We start from the raw sequence: 19,525 nt of genomic DNA, 5'->3' as shown, positions 1-19,525 counted from the left end.
AGGCTGCTGACACTCAGAGCCTTCATTCAATAACATGGTCGATTATCAAAAGAAAAAAAAAAATGCCTCTCTGATTGTACTGGGGATTGCTATCAATCGGGTAGCCTGCAGATACAGGCTGCCTGAATGTACACTGGAACTATATCCATGCGCCCATAGAGTTCTGCTCGTCACTTGGTTTGAAACTTAGGCACCATGCCCTTTGTAGAGCAGCAGCAAAGAATGCCCTATAAAAAGAAAAGGGGGGTGGGGGGAGCGCACGAGACCAGAGGCCACATGTACAAGAAGCCCCACACCACAAAACACCCCAAAGACAACAAATTTGTTGCCTTTTAGAGAACTGAGGAGAAGGTGAAACTTTGAGAGCCGTTTTCTCAAAACTGTTTTTCTGCCTTTCTGCTCAGTTTCTGGAGCTGATTTCTTTGTTACTGTTTAAAATGTTTTGACTCCTTTTTTTTTTTTGTCACATTTCTTAGGCTACAGTGCAGGTCGTGACGTTCTCGCTTTCTTATCTTGACCCTTTGCAAGTTTACGATATGGCTATTCGTCTACCCAGAACTTGATACGAAGGCAACATAAAATATGGCACTCCAAAAAATTTGTGTTGCGAAAAAAAAAATTCAAGAGTGTCACGACCTTCAGTATGCATTTAGTATGCAGTGAATACTTAACAAGCCTTCTATCACATTTTTTTAACTTCCCCAGGCTCTCCAGAAAGCTAGAGGGAGAAAAATTCTGCTCAATAAAACTGAATAAAATGTTCCCAAGATATCACTCTGAAACTTTTATGGAAGCATCAGGGAGACATTCTAAACATTTGTGCCAATTTACCATGAAGAAATAAAGAAGTTGATTTTCAAAGCCACACAACACAACAACACAACCAGTGGGAATGTAACTGATATACATCATAACCACATAATCTCCACTAGCTGCTAAGGGCACACCGCAACATAGAAAAGCAAAGAACCCACTCTAGAGAGACTGCCTATCCATCTGCTAGTGCCGGTTCCTGCGCAACCCACAGCAGAGAAAATAGAGAAACAAAGAGAGGAAGAGATTCCTTTTGCTAGATTCTAGGCCACTTTTATCAACCACCATTCACGGTTGGCTGATCCCATTGATGATGATAGCGGAATGTCGCTTTGACCAATAACAAGAAGAAAAGCAGAACTTTCCAACTTTCCAAGCAGTACTGGCAGAACTTTCCAAGTTAATCAACAAGCGAAAGACAGGTGACATAAGGAAGTATAATATGGATAGAATTGAACATGCTCTCAGGAACGGAGGAATCCTAAAAGTAGTGAAGAAACTAGGAATAGGCAAAAATCATATGTCTGCGTTAAGAGACAAAGCCGGCAATATCATTACTAATATGGATGAGATAGTTCAAGTGGCTGAGGAGCCTTATAGAGATTTATACAGTACCAGTGGCATCCACGACGATAATGGAAGAAAGAATAGCCTAGATGAATTCGAAATCCCACAGGTAACGCCGGAAGAAGTAAAGAAAGCATTGGGAGCTATCTAAAGGGGGAAAGCAGCTGGGGTGGATCAGGTAACAGCAGATTTGTTGAAGGATGGTGGGCAGATTGTTCTCGAAAAACTGGCCACCTTGTATACGCAATGCCTCTTGACCTCAAACGTACCGGAATCTTGGGAGAACGCTAACATAATCCTAATTCATAACAAGGGGGACGTCAAAGACTTGAAAAATTATAGACCGATCAGCTTACTGTTCGTTGCCTACAAAGTATTTACTAATGTAATTGCAAATAGAATCAGGAACACCTTAGACTTCTGTCAACCAAAGCACCAGGCAGGATTCCGTAAAGGCTACTCAACAATAAACCATATTCACACTATCATTCAGGTGATAGAGAAATGTGAGGAATATAACCAACCCTTATATATAGCTTTCATTGATTACGAGAAAGCGTTTGATTCAGTCGAAACCTCAGCAGTCCTGGAGGCATTACGGAATCGGGGTGTAGACGAGCCGTATGTAAAAATACTGAAAGATATATATAGCGGCTCCACAGCCACCGTAGTCCTCCATAAAGAAAGCAACAAAATCCCAATAAAGAAAAGCGTCAGACAGGGAGATACGATCTCTCCAATGCTATTCACAGCGTGTTTACAGGAAGTATTCAGAGACCTGGATTGGGGAGAATTGGGGATAAAAGTTAACGGAGAATACCTTAGTAACTTGCGATTCGCTGATGATATTGCCTTGCTTAGTAACTCAGGAGACCAATTGCAATGCATGCTCACTGACCTGGAGAGGCAAAGCAGAAGGGTGGGTCTGAAAATTAATCTGCAGAAAACTAAAGTAATGTTCAACAGCCTTGGAAGAGAACAGCAGTTTACGATAGGTAGCGAGGCACTGGAAGTGGTAAGGGAATATATCTACTTAGGGCAGGTAGTGACCGTGGATCCATATCATGAGATTGAAATAATCAGAAGAAAAAGAATGGGCTGGGGTGTGTTTGGCAGGCATTCTCAGATCATGAACAGCAGGTTGCCATTATCCCTCAAGAGAAAAGTGCATAACAGCTGGGTCTTACCAGTACTCACGTATGGGGCAGAAACCTGGAGGCTTACGAAAAGTGTTCTACTTAAATTGTGGACGCCGCAACAAGCTATGGAAAGAAGAACGATGGGTGTAATGTTAAGAGATAAGAAGAGAGCGGATTATGTGAGGGAACAAACGCGAGTTAATGACATCTTAGTTGAAATGAAGAGAACGAATTGGGAGGGAGGGGGGTGGAGGGCATGGGCAGGACATGTACTGAAGAGGTAAGGTAACCGATGGTCATTCAGGGTTACGGACTGGATTCCAAGAGAGGGGAAGCGTAGCGGGGGTGACAGTAAGTTAGGTGGGCAGATGAGATTAAGAAGTTTGCAGGGGCAACATGGCCACAATTAGCACATGACCAGGGTAGTTGGAGAAATATGGAAGAGGACTTTGCCCTGCAGTGGTCGTAACCAGGCTGATGATGATGATGAAGAAAAGGCATCGCTACAATATCATGGCTGCTGACTTGTCTAGGCAAAAGACAAGTGCTGGTGCACACAGCAACGTGTTGACAAACTTGAGCCGCATTCTTAGATGATAATTTTTGCTATATTTTGTGTGACTATAGTAAAACCTTGTAAATTTGACCCTCATTAATTGGGAAAAATCTTATAATTCGGACTCATCCTCTGGGCCCGGCAGGCATATGCGGTGTCTACCAACTGGGAAAATCGGGAATTCTCAGGGATGCTGAATAGTCTGGAAAAACTCTGGGATTTGTGCCTCAATCAAGGAAAATTAGCTGTTATATTATTGAAAGGGAACGAAAGTCTCCCTACTGCTGGCTTGAGAAAAAGAGAGGAATCATAACAAATTGTCTTTGACGCCGTGTTGTCGGCCGTAGGAGTTGCCAGTGTACAGTCACAGACCGATTTTCTGGAAACCTGAGTTTTGGGACATGCCCAATAATGCGTACGGCTTCGCGGCAGCACCACATGCCCCATATGGTCAATTTATAAGAAGGTCTGTAATTTCAGACTCAAGAACCCTTCGCTGTCCGATTTTCCGGACATTTTGCCGCGACGGCAGGTCCGAAATGACATTAATCAAAGCCAACACCGCCATTTTGATTATCGTGCCGCCTCGAACCAGCGCTCTCGCACGCAGATCCGCTGGCAGCCGTAGCCACCACCGCGGCAACGCTAGGCCTTGTTGCTTCGATGTTTGCTCTATGGTTCTTACCGTTCGATGCCGTGTTTTTCATTGAAATAATTATCCGCTGTAAGTAATGGCACCGACTCCGCCTCTTTAATAGTTGCGATTGGCTTCGAAGTTTAACAAGGATGGCGCATTGCATAATGTCGTTTCCCTAAAGGCAGCTTCGCCTCAGCGCAGCAGTGTTACGCGGTGAAGCGCACGTGAAGTATTGCGGTGAAGCTTAACAAGCGTGAGAAGGGGCAATTGTCACCGGACACAGTACATATTCCATAATTATACACGCGTGCACCCGCCGTCTCCTGTCACAGTACGAGGACCAATATGCCTAATAAGTGTACTAGCAGCCCTTGAGAGCTTTGTCGGACGTGCCTGTAAGGATTTGAGCCCTTAAGGGCAGTAAAAGGCATGCATTCATTTTTAGGACTGCCCTATTTGATTTTTCGGATGTTTTTGTGGCCCTGAGGGAGTACGAAAAATCGGACGTTGACTGTGTAACTGACCAAGAGGATGCTTCAAATGGTCTGTGGGGCGAACGTGTGGTGGAATGAGGACAAGAACAGAAATGACTGTCACATTGAGGAATGATCGGGAAAGGAACTGTGCCACCTCTTCTTTGAAGGAGCTTGAGCTCAAAAAGCAGAGTGTTGGCTGATGCAAAGATGCAGTTGACCCTCATCCAAACCAAAATAAACTCTTGAAAGCAGTGAAACACAAAGCTGAGACATTGTGCGTGGGCTAAGAGTATGTGAGGTCAGTTGAGGTTGACTTTCCAACTGCTGAGAAAATCTCACTTGTGACAAAGTTCTGGCCTAATACCAATGATCTTGCTATCACTTGATTGAAATAGCTCATTTTCGAAAATATTTGCTTCTTTATGCATCTCCTTTTATTCGTATTTGAATATGTTTGACTCCGTTTACAACGGGCTTTATCATTTTTTTAAAATATATTTTCTTTGCTGTACTACTCCTTACCATTCAGACTGGCTTTTTTTTTTAAATGCTTAAGAGTGACAGCATTGGATGACATGGTGTCAGCCTGTCTTGACATAAAGTTCGGTGTCACTGAGAGAAAACCTGGAAAACTCAGGCAATTTCAAAATGTCAACTTGGTAGACACCCTGATTATTTATTAGACTCAAACTCGTTAATTCTGATGTATTTGGCTGCACATCGGTTAATTCAAACAAGTCTCGGAGCTCAACGAGCACAGCAAATGTGTGATGCACAATAGGAAAAACTATGCTAGCGTCCAACCAAAATGTCTGCATTGCCATAGTCATCAGAGGAAATCGTATGTGAACAACAGGAATGCTTCGGGCCTAGTTGTGCCTTTTGTAGCCTTTATTCTTGCGTACCCGCCATGGTTGCTCAGTGGCTATGGTGTTGTGCTGCTGAGCACGAGGTCGCGGGATCGAATCCCGGCCACAGCGGCCGCATTTCGATGGGGGCGAAATGCGAAAACACCCATGTGCTTAGATTTAGGGGCACGTTAAAGAACCCCAGGTGGTCAAAATTTCCGGAGTCCTCCACTACGGCGTGCCTCATAATCAGAAAGTGGTATTGGCACGTAAAACCCCAAATATTATTATTATTCTTGTGTTTACTGCCGCGCATAAAGCTGGGTTGCCATGATCCATGGATAACAACCGTGGTCTCGTAGAAGTTGCGAAAAGCAGTAGTTTCGTTTTGATTCGCTGCAGTGCCTGCGCATGCAATGTCACAAACATGGCGGTAGCTGTAAGGGTGAGGAGCACCAGCTGCATCACGATCGATTAACAATGTGTTGGCGACCAGTTTACTGGAGAAAGAAATAATTGGGACATGCATGCGGCAGTGAAATGCATATCTTGGATAAGGACGTGCACCATGGCCGCGCTGCAAAAGAAGACGCAAGGACTTTACTGCTGCGAGCGTTAATCACTCACGAGATGACAATAATTGCAGCTTCTGTGCTGCTTTTGGGCAAAATATAAACAGAATTTGCTTATTCATTCAATAAATAAAAACATGTCGACATAGTAGGCATTAATTAGTTTTCTTGATACCCTCTATAATTCGACATTCGGTTGATTCCGACATTTTTTTTGGTCCCGTAAAATCCAAATTAACGAGGTTGTACTGTAGCACTGGACACATCAACAGATGACAGCATTTTTGGCACTGCGATAAAACGGTGTGCTTGGCACTCTGGACAGCATTTTTGGCACTGCGATAAAACGGTGTGCTTGGCACTCTGCCCAAGAATGCCACTGCTCGTAGATGCCAATGTGCCTTGTGCTAGTCACGCGAAATTGAAGGTGTCCCTGGAATTGACCAATTTGAGAATATTGCACACCTTTTCTTGGCCACTTTAGAATAAAATTGCTTAGGTATTTCCTGCTGAATCTGGTATTTCGGACTCATGATTATTCTGTCTTTTCGGTGGTCCCCATCGAGTGTGAATTATTGGTCAGTGTATATAGGCTTGCCCTTAAGAACTAAAAGTAACGGCACTGAAGCTGGTATCAACAGTTACTATTCAGCAGCACTTTGGTCCAGAAATCAGAATTTCATTGTCATTTTGCTTCCCAGCAGTTTCCTATACCTAGATGCAAATTTCTGTTGCACATGTCCACCTAAAAAAAATGTGCCGTCATATAGCTTTTTCAAAACAGTGACCAGTTCTGATCACCTGTCATTTCAAAACTTCAAGCACAGCTGCCATTTTTTATCTGAGAGCTTGTGATATCTTTTACTACCAGTAGAACTTGACTGTATTCTAAATACGAGTGCGAAGTCTTCTAGTCGGCCAGAAGCGCAAACCTTAGAAATCTTTGCTGCATGCCGCCGTTTTGCGAAGGGCCTGGACACTACAACTGTGCATGAGCCACACAATAGCCATAAAGTCGCATTATCTGTGTCGCTTCAGGCTAGAGAAATGCAGTGCTTGAAAGGTTTAACATCGCCACGAACCTTTATCAGCAATCGGCAACGCTTAAAGAAAGCAGCGACGAACTGTGGACTTCTGATAACTGCAATATAACTGCCATTCCTTTGTAACACTGTGGCAACAGCATGCAGTGCAGCATTTGCATTGACTTGGACTGCGTTATCATCGACAACAATGTTAATGCTTGATATTCCTTTTGTAAAGCATAGCTTTCTTTGCCTTTTCCTTTGACTTTGCTGCTGCTGCTGCTCTCTGGCACACCGCATCGGGGAATGGTTCAGAATATGTCTGTGTACATGACAGGAGCGAAGCAGAGACGACGCGAGAAACTTGTTTGAACCTTTGCTCCGTGTTGAATGTGCACAATGCCCTCTGGAGTTCACTATGCATCATCACATTAGCCTCTTGACAGCTGTAATTATCCATGACCCTTCCCCCCCCCCCCCCCCCACAGAAGCTTTGCAGAAATTGCAGCGCTTGCCTATCTACTAATGTGCAAGTCCAGAGAGAAGCTAGATAGAATGGTAGAGAGGAGGGGAGTGAGGAGTCAGAGAATGAGTAGAACTGACGCAGTCGCAAAAAAAAAGTATGTAACAGCCTTGCCACTCTTCGCTCACAGTTCCCATACAAGGGAGGGGGGGGAGGGAGATTGAGAAATGGTGACGTGAGAAGGCTAGGAAACAATACTGGCAAACAGTATGAACTTAAGTTCAAAGTATGGCACGGTACATTTCTGCTATTTCTGAAAAATAAACACCATGTCAATTTGTCAAGTGGACAACTTATGCAGAGCATGCAGAAGCAGAGCCGCAATAAAGCAGATTAAAGCGGCATTAAAGCAGAGGTAAGGTCTAGGAAACACTATGGAAGCGGTCACGCATCAAATCAACACTTCTGTGCCCGCCGGGGTAGCTTTGCAACTGTGGCATCACTGTAAGTTGCGGGTTTGATCCTGACCGCTGCAGCCGCATTTTGACAGAGTAAAATAAAAAACACTCGTGCACTCAGATTTAGCCTTTAGGCTAGACACGTTAAAGAACACCATGGTGTCAGAATTAATCCGCAGTCTGCCACTATGGCGTGCCTCATAATCCAATTGTGGTTTTGGCACGTACAACCCCATAATTATTTAATACTTCTGCCATGATGTGATGTTCCATGTGAGGCAATGAATATGTTCAACCCTCTCGGAGGTTACAGACCACGGCGCACAACAATATGTGAAGCAAACACCTGCCCCTGTGTGTTGTGTACTAAGCTAACAAGTAGCAGTAGTGCATGCAAGGTAACGTTTAGCATCAACTCACCACTCTTGTGTTTGACTAAAAGTTGAAGAAATTAAACATTTGACGTCCAGATCACCGCTAATTATCGTCAGTCAAAGCAAACAGCACAGAAAGCTTCACTTACATTAATTCCCACAGTGCGTGGGATCCACATAATTTTTCCATCATAGAAGGAAATAAATGCTTGTTCCAGATTGTTGGAATAGGCGTAATGCACATGGTGCTGCATGGACAATTGCTAAAAAATTAGAGTGCCACCGTCATGTCCTCAGAGGACAACCCAGTGCATGTGCCAGCGTGACCACGGTATACCCCACGCTACGCTGTTTGTGCTGTACTGTCCCTTCCTGGAGGCGTGCCTTGAAAGCGAGTTATCATTGTGGCTTCCTAAATGCGCACAGGGCAGTCGCTTCCTCATCTTGAAGGCCGCATTATTGTTGCGGTTGAACTGGAGTGGGGTGCGGTGAGCAGTTTGGTTGCGCTTCAGTATTTTGCATTTGCCCTTCACTGAGACCCAGCTTGAAGTGTTCATTGTAGCAGTACAGCAGTTTAAAAAGAGTTTGTTGTATCTGGAAGCAGTTTCAGTAGGCAAGGTAAAAGAAATGTGGTTGTTATAAACGATTGTTATATCTGGGACTGTTATAAGTGTTTGACTGTATTATGTACGGTGTATGCAGTAATTGTTCTCTTGCGTCCCCATGCAATGGAGCAGCCAAACTTTGTAGCACATGGCTGGGATTGTTGACTAGTGTGCTAGTTGATAGTAGCCAGTGGGCACAAGTTGTCCCATAAGGAGCAGAGTTGTTCGTAGCTCATAGCTAGGCCATCTTCAGATACAGTGGTGCCTTTAAGCCAGTCCTTGTGTTAACAAATTACAGGCTAAAAACTAACTTTGTTACATTATCTTCTGTTACGAGGCAGAAATAAAAAGTTTATAGAAATGCATAAATACAAGGCTGAATGTCACGTAAATGGATATGAATCGTGGTGGTCTTAGACAACACAGACTTGCAGGGGCCAGCATCATGCTCATTTTTAGTGTAAACGAGGCCATGCGCTACTGGTGAATACAATCAAACCCACGTGTAACAACATATAGGCTAGTTTGAGCAAATTTTGGATCATTTGGTTGAGTAGTTGCACAGTAATGCAGCAGCTCGTTTCAATTCTATATGGAGGATGGCAAAGAACAGTGGTTGAGGTGTGAAATTGAGGTTGAGGTTTGCCTGATTGTGTTCTGGTATTTGCAGGGTAGTCATTGCTTATCTCGTGGCTCGTTCGATTGTTTCTTTCAGGCACCTCGCCTCACCTCGCAGAACCAGTTTATAAAGACCCTCATCTCCTTGGGCCTTAGACTACAAGCAGTGCCTACAAAAGAGCTCAAAAGTAGGTTCACTAGAGCGGCATTCTCCTTAATTTTCTTTCCAGGCAATTTGAAAGCCTCAATTGCATGCATGGCTTGCATGGTGCTCAAGAGCATGTATGCTAGACTGCAACATTGAATGCTATGGGGCATTGTTGAGCAATGAGTCACTGTTCTGCTGCAGACAACAAAAGGAGAATGGCTATGGAAAGGTGAAAAGCCATTCTACCTTGTAGTGTGGCCCTATAGCTCTTAAAGCAACAAGGCAGTAAAACGAAAATTCGGCAGACACACTTAAACGGACCCTAAAAAGATTTTGAACATTTTGTACAAACGTACTGAGCCGTTAGTGTTGGTTCTTCTGATCATTAATGGATGCATTTAAGCGCATTTACAGATTGTCATCAAGTAAAAGAGAAAAGAAAATGTAGTACTTTGTGTCCATTTATTTCTTCTACATTTGCACTTATATTCGTTTTTTTGGGTTTCCATTTGTACTCCTGTAAATCACAAGCATGCGTTCGCAACGGTGAAAGGTCGTCAGCACACCTGTATGGTTTGCCTAGCCGAGTTCACAGCCGCCTGCACACGTCAGATTCCTGAACTACAAGGCCAGAACAGCTTAGAAATCATTCTATATTGAGTTGCCCATCGCGATCAGGAAAACACATCTATTGCGGATAAATCAAAGAAGTTTTTAGGCACGTAAGGTTAGCGAAATGGGTTGCAGAAATTTCTGAAGCGCACTGCCGATATGCTCCTACTGAGATGCCCCCCCGTTTGTGATCGAAGCAAGCGCATCGTGCATGTTATTATTATTTTAAACACGAGTAACGGTATGAGCTCAGTGTCGCAGAGAACCCTGTGGCAGAGTCTTGGGAAAGTTTCCGCATATATATATATATATATACATACACACACACACTGCGTATATATGCATGTATTGTCACGTGGTGGTGACGTTGAACACAGTAGCAATATTGTGAAAGACAAAACTAATTTTTATTGGGCGAACCTGTGCCCACAAAAACAGGCTACACTTGTAGCACAACGATAGCGGCGAACACTGTCGGCAATCGTCGAAAATCTGATCAGCGGGTCGAGCGCGTCGGCTTTTATACAGCAGTCGTCGAATGTTCCAGACTAATCGCTTGGACCAGCATGTCTTCCACAAAGTTCTACACCATTCGCGTCACGCGATGAAATCAGATAACATAAGGTTCGGCGACAACAGACAGTGGATAGAAGCATCGATAATTTTCCAGAAACTTCGGATGCATGCAGGCACATTCCGCGCTGTGCGGTAACATTTGTTAGGCGGCGAAATGTGTCCCCCGATAAAGACAAGTACACGTGTCAATACCCCCCTCTTAAAAAGCACCGACCCGATGCTGCAAACAAACGAAAGTAATAAAGAAAACACTCGTAGCAAATAAAACAACTAAAATAAGGAAGTTTGTCAGCGTCCGTAAAACGGTTTAAGGCGCACCACGTGGACCACTTCAGATCGTGCGCGGCGCTGCTGTGAATGTGAAATGCCGTCTGGCACGACCTCATAGTCCAGAGCACCAATACGTCGGATGACCTTGTAGGGTCCAAAATAGCATCGGAGTAGTTTCTCACCGAGTCCTCGTCGGCGTATTGGGGTCCATACCCAAACACGGTGGCCGGGCTGGTACTCGACGAAGCGTCGTCGGAGGTTGTAGTGTCGGCTGTCGGTCCTGTGCTGGTTCTTGATCCGCAGGTGGGCGAGCTGTCGGGCTTCTTCGGCGCGCTGGAGATAGGTAGCGACGTCAAGATTTTCCTCGTCAGTGACGTGCGGCAGCATGGCGTCTAGCGTCGTCGTCGGGTTCCTGCTGTAAACCAGCTTAAATGGCGTGATCTGTGTTGTTTCTTGCACCACCGTGTTGTAAGCGAATGTTACGTACGGCAGGACCGCATCCCATGTATTGTGCTCGACGTCGTAGTACGTTGCTAGCATGTCCGAGGGCCTTGTTAAGGCGCTCCGTGAGACCATTCATCTGCGGATGGTATGCAGTTGTCCTCCTGTGACTTGTCTGGCTGTACTGCAGAATGGCTTGCGTGAGCTCTGCTGTAAAAGCCGTTCCTCTGTCGGTGATGAGGACTTCTGGAGCACCATGTTGCAGCAGGATGTTCTCGAAGAAAAATTTCGCCACTTCGGCTGCGCTGCCTTTCGGTAGAGCTTTAGTTTCAGCGAAGCGGGTGAGATAGTCCGTCGCCACGACGATCCACTTATTTCCGGAAGTTGATGTCGGAAACGGTCCCAACAAGTCCATTCCGATCTGCTGAAAAGGTCGGTAAGGAGGCTTGATCGGCTGCAGTAATCCCGCTGGCCTTGTCGGTGGTGTCTTGCGTCGCTGACAGTCTCGGCATGTCCTGACGTAACGGGCGACATCGGCGGTTAGGTGCGGCCAGTAATACCTTTCTTGTATCCTCGATAGCGTCCGGGAGAAACCAAGGTGCCCAGCGGTCGGATCGTCATGTAGGGCGTGCAGTACTTCTGGACGCAGCGCCGACGGAACAACAAGAAGGTAGTTGGCGCGGACTGATAAGAAGTTCTTCTTCACGAGTAGGTTGTTTTGAAGCGTGAACGAAGACAATCCACGCTTAAATGCCCTAGGGACAACGTTGGTGCGCCCTTCCAAATACTCGACTAGGGCTTTTAGCTACGGGTCCCCTCATTGTTGTTCGGCGAAGTCTTCCGCGCTTATTATTCCAAGGAAGGCGTCGTCATCCTCGTCATCTCGCGGCGGCGGGTCAATGGGGGCGCGTGATAGGCAATCGGCATCAGAGTGTTTTCGTCCGGACTTGTATGTACATATCGATCACCGGCAGTGTTCGCCGCTATCGTTGTGCTACAAGTGTAGCCTGTTCTTGTGGGCACAGGTTCGCCCAATAAAAATTAGTTTTGTCTTTCACAGTATTGCTACTGTGTTCCTCAGCGTCACCACCACTTTACATCTAGTACACATGTCAGTATATCAAGTACAAGTATCAAGTATATCAAGTACACGTGTCAGTATATCAAGTACACGTCAGTATATTCGTTTTCGCAGGTTTTCGTTTGTACTCCTGTAGATCACGAGCATGTATTCGCAACTGCTAAATTGCATGTATTGCAAGTGCGGCAGAAAAAGAGACGTCAATAGGTTTCCCGAATAAATTTTTAGGCTTGTAGGGCCGTCATGGCGGTACTTGTCGGCGATAAGGTAGCCTTGCCGCCTACGGGATTATGTGACTGAGCTATGTCGAATGCTCTGTTGTCATAGTCAGAAGTTCGAATCCTTCTATAAAGTTTTTAATTTGACGATGAGCTTGAAAATTCACCTCCTCCAGTGCACAACATCTGCAGGCTTGGAGTGACGCCTGACACCGGCAAAAGACGCTGAAAGCAAGTGGGGCTGTGCTAATCCAGGTTCAACCAAATTAGGAAGGCCCACTAAGCTTCAACAAAGACACTCCCTCACCAGAACAGGAATTGGCCTTCCTGGTGCAGTATTCGGCCACTACCTCCCAAATGATTCCTACAATTAACCCATGGCCCTCAGTGAGGCTAGCTTAGCAGGGCTCTTTGAGGAACTATCAGACATTATTTGGGATATCATCAGATTAGAACCAGTGAGGCTTACACATTGCTAAATAACGGCCATGTCCTCTGCTATAGAGCTCTCTCAGTTAAGAAGCAATGCGGAGTAGGATTCCTAATCCATAAGGACATAGCGGGCAACATTGACGACTTCTACAGCATTAATGAGAGGGTAGCTGTAGTCGTAATCAAACTTAATAAGAGGTATAGATTAAAGGTAGTACAAGCCTACGCTCCAACATCCAGTCACGATGATGATGAAGTAGATCAGTTTTATGGAGATTTTGAATTATCGATGAGAAAAGTGCAAACTCAGTACACTGTAGTAATGGGCAACTTCAATGCATAAGTGGGGAAAAAGCAGGCTGGTGAACAAGCAATTGGCAACTACGGTGTTGATTCTAGGAATGTTAAAGGAGGGATGCTGGTAGAATTTGCAGAAAGGAATAAGCTGAGCATAATGAGCACCTTTTTCAAGAAGCAAAACAGCAAAACAACAGAAAGTGGACCTAGAAAAGCCCTAATTTTAAACAAGAAATGAAGTTTATTTCATACTTTCTGCTGATCCTAGTGTAGTGCAGGATGCAGAAGTGTTAGGTAGGGTAAAGTGCAGTGATCACAGGTTAGTGAGGGCTAGAATTCACCTCAATTTGAAGAGAGAAAGAGTAAAATTGGGCAAGAAGAAACAGGTCAGCCTAGTGGCAGTAAGGGTAAAAGCAGACAAATTCAGGCTGGTACTTGCAAACAAATATGCAGCCTTAGAACAGAGAGAGGAAGATGGCATAGAGGTAATGAGTGAAACCATAGCTAGGCTGGCTTTGGAGGCAGTAATTGAAGTGGGAGGCGAGGCACCAAGGCAACCAGTAGGCAAGCTCTACCAAGTTATTAAGGACCTAATAAAGAAACGACAAAGTATGAAAGTGCCCAACTCAAGAGATTAAGATAGAATTCGCAGAAATGTCAAAACTGATCAACAAGGCGAAAATAAGTGATATTCGATATTATAACATGAGGAAGAGTGAAGAAGCCATAAAAAATGGACACAGCCTGAAATCAGTGTGAAGGAAACTTGGCATAGGACAAACCAAGATGTATGCACTGAATGGTAAGCAGGGTAATATCATCAGCAATCTCGAAGATATAGTAAAAGCAGCGGAATAATTCTATACTGACCTGTACAGTACCCAGAGGAGTCGGGATACCTCAATTAGAAACAGTAATGAATAGGATACAGAAACTCTTCCTATAACTAGCGATGAGGTCAGAAGGGCCTTGCAAGGCATCAAACGAGGAAGAGTGGCAGAAGATGGAATAACAGTCGATTTAATCAAAGAGGAGACGTAATGCTTGGAAAACTGGCAGCTCTTTATACGAGTGTCTATCGATTGCAAGGGTCCCAGAAAACTGGAAGAATGCAAACATTATACTAATCCACAAAAAGGGAGATGTCAAATAATTGAAAAATTATAGGCCCATTAGCTTACTCCCAGTATTATATAAAATATTTACCAAAATAATCTCCACTAGAATAAGGACAACATTGAACTTTAGTCAACCAAGGGAACAGGCCAGCTTCAGGAAGGGATGCTCTACAATGGATAACATCCATGTCATTAATCAGGTTATCGAGAAATCCGCAGGGTACAATAAGCCTCTCTATATGGCTTTCATTGATTACAAAAAGGCATTTGATTCAGTAGAGATACCAGCAGTCATAGAGGCATTATGTAATCAAGGAGTACAGACTGCTTACATAAATACTTTGAAAAATATTGTTCAAGGAAGAAAGTAGGCCCACGAGTGTAATGTATATTTACAATTGGTGTATATAACATTCATGCAACGGCCAATCTTCGTCTTCCACTAGTTCATGTCACCTTTTTCTTTCCCTTCACCGTAATATCACCCTCCCGGTGGGGTTAGCTCTGTCCTGGTGCAAGTTATAGAGCCTTACTTAACGGGGGAACATAGAGCTTGAGCCTGATGACATGAACAACATCGCTGGTGACGTTGGGAGGCACTGAAGGCTGACCGACTGCGGTGATCTCGTATGTTACGTCGGACAGTTGACGTAAGATCTGGTACGGACCAGAATAACGGGACAAGCCAATGCGACGTGAAGGCGTCCAGAGAAGGACAAGGGAACCAGGTGAAAAATGGTGGTCCCGGTGCCGAAGGTTGTAGCGTCGCTTTTGAGAAGCTTGCGAGACTGAGGCGATGACGGGCCGCCTCTCAGGCCTGGGCAGCTAAGACAATAATATCGCAAGCTTAGCCAGTGCTGGGTGATTGTACTGTGGAAGGTAGCAACGTGTTGAAGGGCAAGGTGCGGTCGCGGCCATACAAAAGGAAAAGTGGTGAAAATCCGGCAATGGTCATGACCGGAAGAGTTGTATGCGAAAGTGTTGTATGGTAAAGCGACATCCCAGTCGCGGTGATCATCAGAAACGTGTATGGCCAGCATTTCAGTTAGTGTCCAGTTGAGTCGCTCGGTGAGGCCGTTCATTTCAGGGTGGTACGCGGTAGCAAGCTGGTTTTCTGTAAAACAGGAGCGGAGCAGATCCTCGACGACCTTCGATAGAAAGTAGCAGCCGCGATCCGTGAATAACTGGCGAGGGGCGCCATGGTGCAGGATGACATGGTATAGTAAGAAGTCGGCGACATCTGTAGCGCAGCTGGTTGGCATCGCTCGTACGATGGCATATCTCGTGGCATAATCTGTTCCTACACCAATCCATTTGTTTCCTTCGATGAAAATTGAAAAGGGGCCAAGGAGGTCAAGGCCCACACGGAAGGGCTCTGTAGGGATATCAATTGGTTGAAGCAAACCAGCAGGAGGCATAGCAGGTGTCTTCCACCGCTGACATGGGTCACAAGAAGTGACATAACGGCGCGCAGAGCAATAAATGCCGGGCCAGAAGAAGCGTCGCCGCAGGCGGTCGTATGTACAAGTGATGCCCAGATGTCCAGCAGTAGGAGCGTTGTGAAGTTACTGGAGCACGTCCAGTCGAAGGTGCTTGGGAACGACTAGGAGGAGCTCCAGGCCATCAGGACGTACGCTACGATGGTATAAAGTTCCATCGCGCAAGGTGAACATCCGAAGGGACTGGTCATTGGGCGAGGAGCTTAAGCGTTCGTTCCATAAGTGTTCGAAGAACAGTATCTTGGCATTGCTCGTCTCCAATATGGAGGAAGCCAGAGAGGGATAGAATACTGATGTCCGAGTCTGCAATGGTATCGTCCAGTTGATCCATGGGATTGCAGGACAGGCAGTCAGCGTCATTATGCAGGTGCCCCGACTCATACATAATAGAAAATATATATATGCTTGTAGACGCAATGCCCAACGTGCAAGTCGTCCAGTTGGATCCTTCAAAGAGGAGAGCCAGCAGAGGGCGTGATGATCAGTTACAACACAGAAGCTCCGACCGAAAATGTACAGTCGGAATTTCGTGACCGCCCATACGAGCGCGAGGCATTCCCTCTCAGTAGTGGAGCAATTTCGCTCAGGCATGGAAAGAAGGCAGCTGGCGTAAGTGAGGGCAGTGCCGATGCTATGACCACTCGCTTCAGTTCGTACTTCAGTGGGGGCAGAAGGGTCAAAGTGTGACAGAATCAGGGAAGTTGTAAGCTGCTCAATCAGGGTAGAGAAGGCTTTCTTTTGCAGTGGTCCCCAAAAGAAAGAGACATCTTTTCTAAGAAGGTCAGTGAGAGGGTGAGCGATGTCGGCAAAATTCTTCACAAATCGCTGGAAATAAGAGCATAACCCCAGAAAACTACGGACATCGTTTGTTGAACAAGGTACAGGAAAATTTTGCACGGCGTGAACTTTCTGTAGATCAGGTTGGATTCCGGCAGCGTTTACGAGATGGCTGAGCATGTTCATTTCACGACGACCGAAATGGCACTTGGAGGAGTTTAGCTGAAGGCCAGCCCTGCAATACACAGAGAGTATGGTTGTGAGGTGCCGCAGGTGGCTCTCCAAGTTCAGCGAAAGCACAGTCACATAGTTGAAGTAACAGAGGCATGTAGACCACTTCAAGCCCATTTGTCATATATTTGCACTGGCTCACTTTCATTTTACTTGCCCTTGTAGATATTGCAGAACTCCTGCTTTCTATATGTGCTCTTTTTTGCGACTATCACTGCGGTGCAATTACTCACAATACACAACCGATGACAGCTCCTCCTGCGCAATACATTAGAATGGAGGACAGCATCATTGAGATATTTTCCCTTGCCATTGCATATGTACAAAAATGTAAACAAGGTGCTTGAGTGACAGAGCTTCATTCAAATATTTGTCCTTGACTTCTTCATTTCACGGTTTTTACATTTTTCATATGAGCGGCATGCGCTGCTTCGCCGGTTTCGAACTGATATAATTCTAAAGTTCATGTGACATTTTCTTTACTTACTAAATAGACAAAAAAAACATGGAAGCATTGATATCAGTTATTTCGGGCACAATTTTTGGGACATACGAGTATATTCTTTTATGCAAAAATACATTTTACTTGTTTTGACAATGCTTAGCGTTCAAAAATTCGTTTGCAGCATCTTTGGCAATTGCAATGCAGTTATTCATGTTTTTGATCCCTCAACAAATTCTTGAGGAGGCCAAGCTGCAATGTTAGCCCCCTCCCCGAATGAAATTTCTGGCTACGCCACTGGCAAGTATATATGGTATTTGCCGATCATGTCTATGCTATTACCTTGTAGCTCAGAGTAGTTCGCATGAGCAGTAATGGAGCCACCAATCATCTCTTCTGTATATTCAGGGTGTCTATCAACCAGGAATACTGGGAATTCTCAGGGATTTTGAGTAGTCTGGAAAAACTCAGGGAATTAGTGCCTCTATTAGGGAAAATTAGCTGTAATTTTATTGAAAGGGCCAAAAGTTGCGGCAATGCTGGCTCAAGTAACAGATAGGAATCGTCATAAATCGTCTTTGACGTCCTGTCGTCGGCTGGAGGAGTTGCCAGTGTACTGTCAACAACAGACTTTCCAGATTCCCAATAATTTGGACGGCTTCGCGGCACCACCACGTACCCCATAGAGTCAATGTATCAGAACGTCTGAAATTTCGGACGCAAGAACTCTTTGCCATCCGATTTTCCGGACGTTTTGCCGTGGCCGCAGGTGCGAAACCGCATTCGTCCGGAAAATCCGGACGATTTTCCGGACGAGCCGGCGCTCTCGCATGCAGATCCACTGGCAGCTGTAGCCACTACTGCAGTTACACTAGGCCTAGTTGGTTCAACGTTAGCTACGAAGCTTCTTGCCGTTGGGTGCCGTGTTTTTTTATTGAAAGAATTCGCTCCTGTCAGCAATGGCACGAACTCCGCCGTTCTGGTCCTCGCGATTGGCTTAGGAGCTTGGAAAGCATGGTGCATTGCATAATGCCGGTTCTCGAAAGTCAGCTTCGCCTCTGTACAGTAATTTTACTTGGTGAAGCATACACAAAAGTATTGCAGTGAAGCATAACAAGCTTGGAAAGGGGCTACTGCCAACGGGACACAGTATGTATTCCGTAATTATACACACATGCACCCAGTATTTCCTGTCACAGTACGAGCAGTGATATGCCTAATACGTGTACCGACAGGCCTTCAGAGCGTTTTCGAATGCGCCTGTGGCGGTTTGAGCCTTTAAAGGGACACTGAAGGTTAATATTAAGTCAACGTGGACTGTTGAAATACCATCCCAGAAACCTCGAAATGCTTGTTGCCTGCAAAGAAGAGACTTATTTTAAGACAAAATGCATTCTGAACCTCTAGCACAGTTCAGATCGCCCACCCTCCGATCGAGGAGTGGTGATGTCATGGTCTCATAGTGACATTGCGCCGTCGGTGAGTAAAATGGCACCCGCAGACGGCGCTATGGCTTTTCTGCGCAAAACACAAACACACGGCGAGAAACAGAGCCAAGACAGAGCCGACAGCAGCGCAAAAGCGGAACTATTGTGGCTAGTGGAATTGAAAGCGCACGGCGATAAGCTGGTTCTTTATTTTATGACGCCAGCTTTGACGCTCGTTGCAATGAACGGCTCTGACAACGACACATTGGCTTGCGATGCTGGGCTCAACTTCAGCGATTTAAGCACTGATGAACGTGACCTGCTGCTGAGGGCTCGTGCTGCCGGCGTCGTTGCGTACTACTATGACGGCAACTGTATATCATGGCTGTACATATTCACACATTTGTAGCTTTTCCTTCGTGAAAACCAAATGCCGAACTCACCGCCTCGTCTTCGACCTGCAGTTGTTCTTGCGCTTCGGAGAATGCAGGCAGGACCGACGCAACAGCGCTATGGGAAAGCATTGCTTTGAAAGGCACTCCACACAGTAAGTTGGCGTCGAACTCGTAATCCTCTGGACGAAAGGGCAGCGAGCACACTATGCAATTTTTCGGCTCTTTGCAAGCGCGCTGTGGCAGAGGTACGGCACTTAGGGGGGATGCGGGGATCAGATCGCGAAAATCGCAAAAAAGATCGATTTTTGGCAACGACGGGTTTCGGTATCTGCAATGCCTAATCTACATTGTATCAAAATGGTTTGACTGAAAACGCACTAAAAGTGCCCGAAAAAAATTAATTTGTCAGT

General features: G+C 45.4%; 1 protein-coding gene across 6 annotated transcripts in view; it reads left to right on the top strand.

The window, feature by feature from the left end:
- Window positions 1-19,525, top strand: part of fwd (phosphatidylinositol 4-kinase beta fwd) — a 161,138-nt gene that overhangs the window by 69,256 nt on the left and 72,357 nt on the right. For all 6 annotated transcript variants that reach the window (XM_075697209.1, XM_075697204.1, XM_075697206.1 and 3 more), the window contains one exon: window positions 9,249-9,339. In XM_075697209.1, the coding sequence (XP_075553324.1) occupies window positions 9,249-9,339 (91 nt within the window). The remainder of the gene's footprint in view (window positions 1-9,248; window positions 9,340-19,525) is intronic.

Source organism: Dermacentor variabilis, chromosome 6 (genome assembly GCF_050947875.1).
Source record: "Dermacentor variabilis isolate Ectoservices chromosome 6, ASM5094787v1, whole genome shotgun sequence".
Taxonomy (NCBI): Eukaryota; Metazoa; Arthropoda; class Arachnida; order Ixodida; family Ixodidae; genus Dermacentor; species Dermacentor variabilis.
This window is presented reverse-complemented; position numbering and strand designations above follow the sequence as displayed.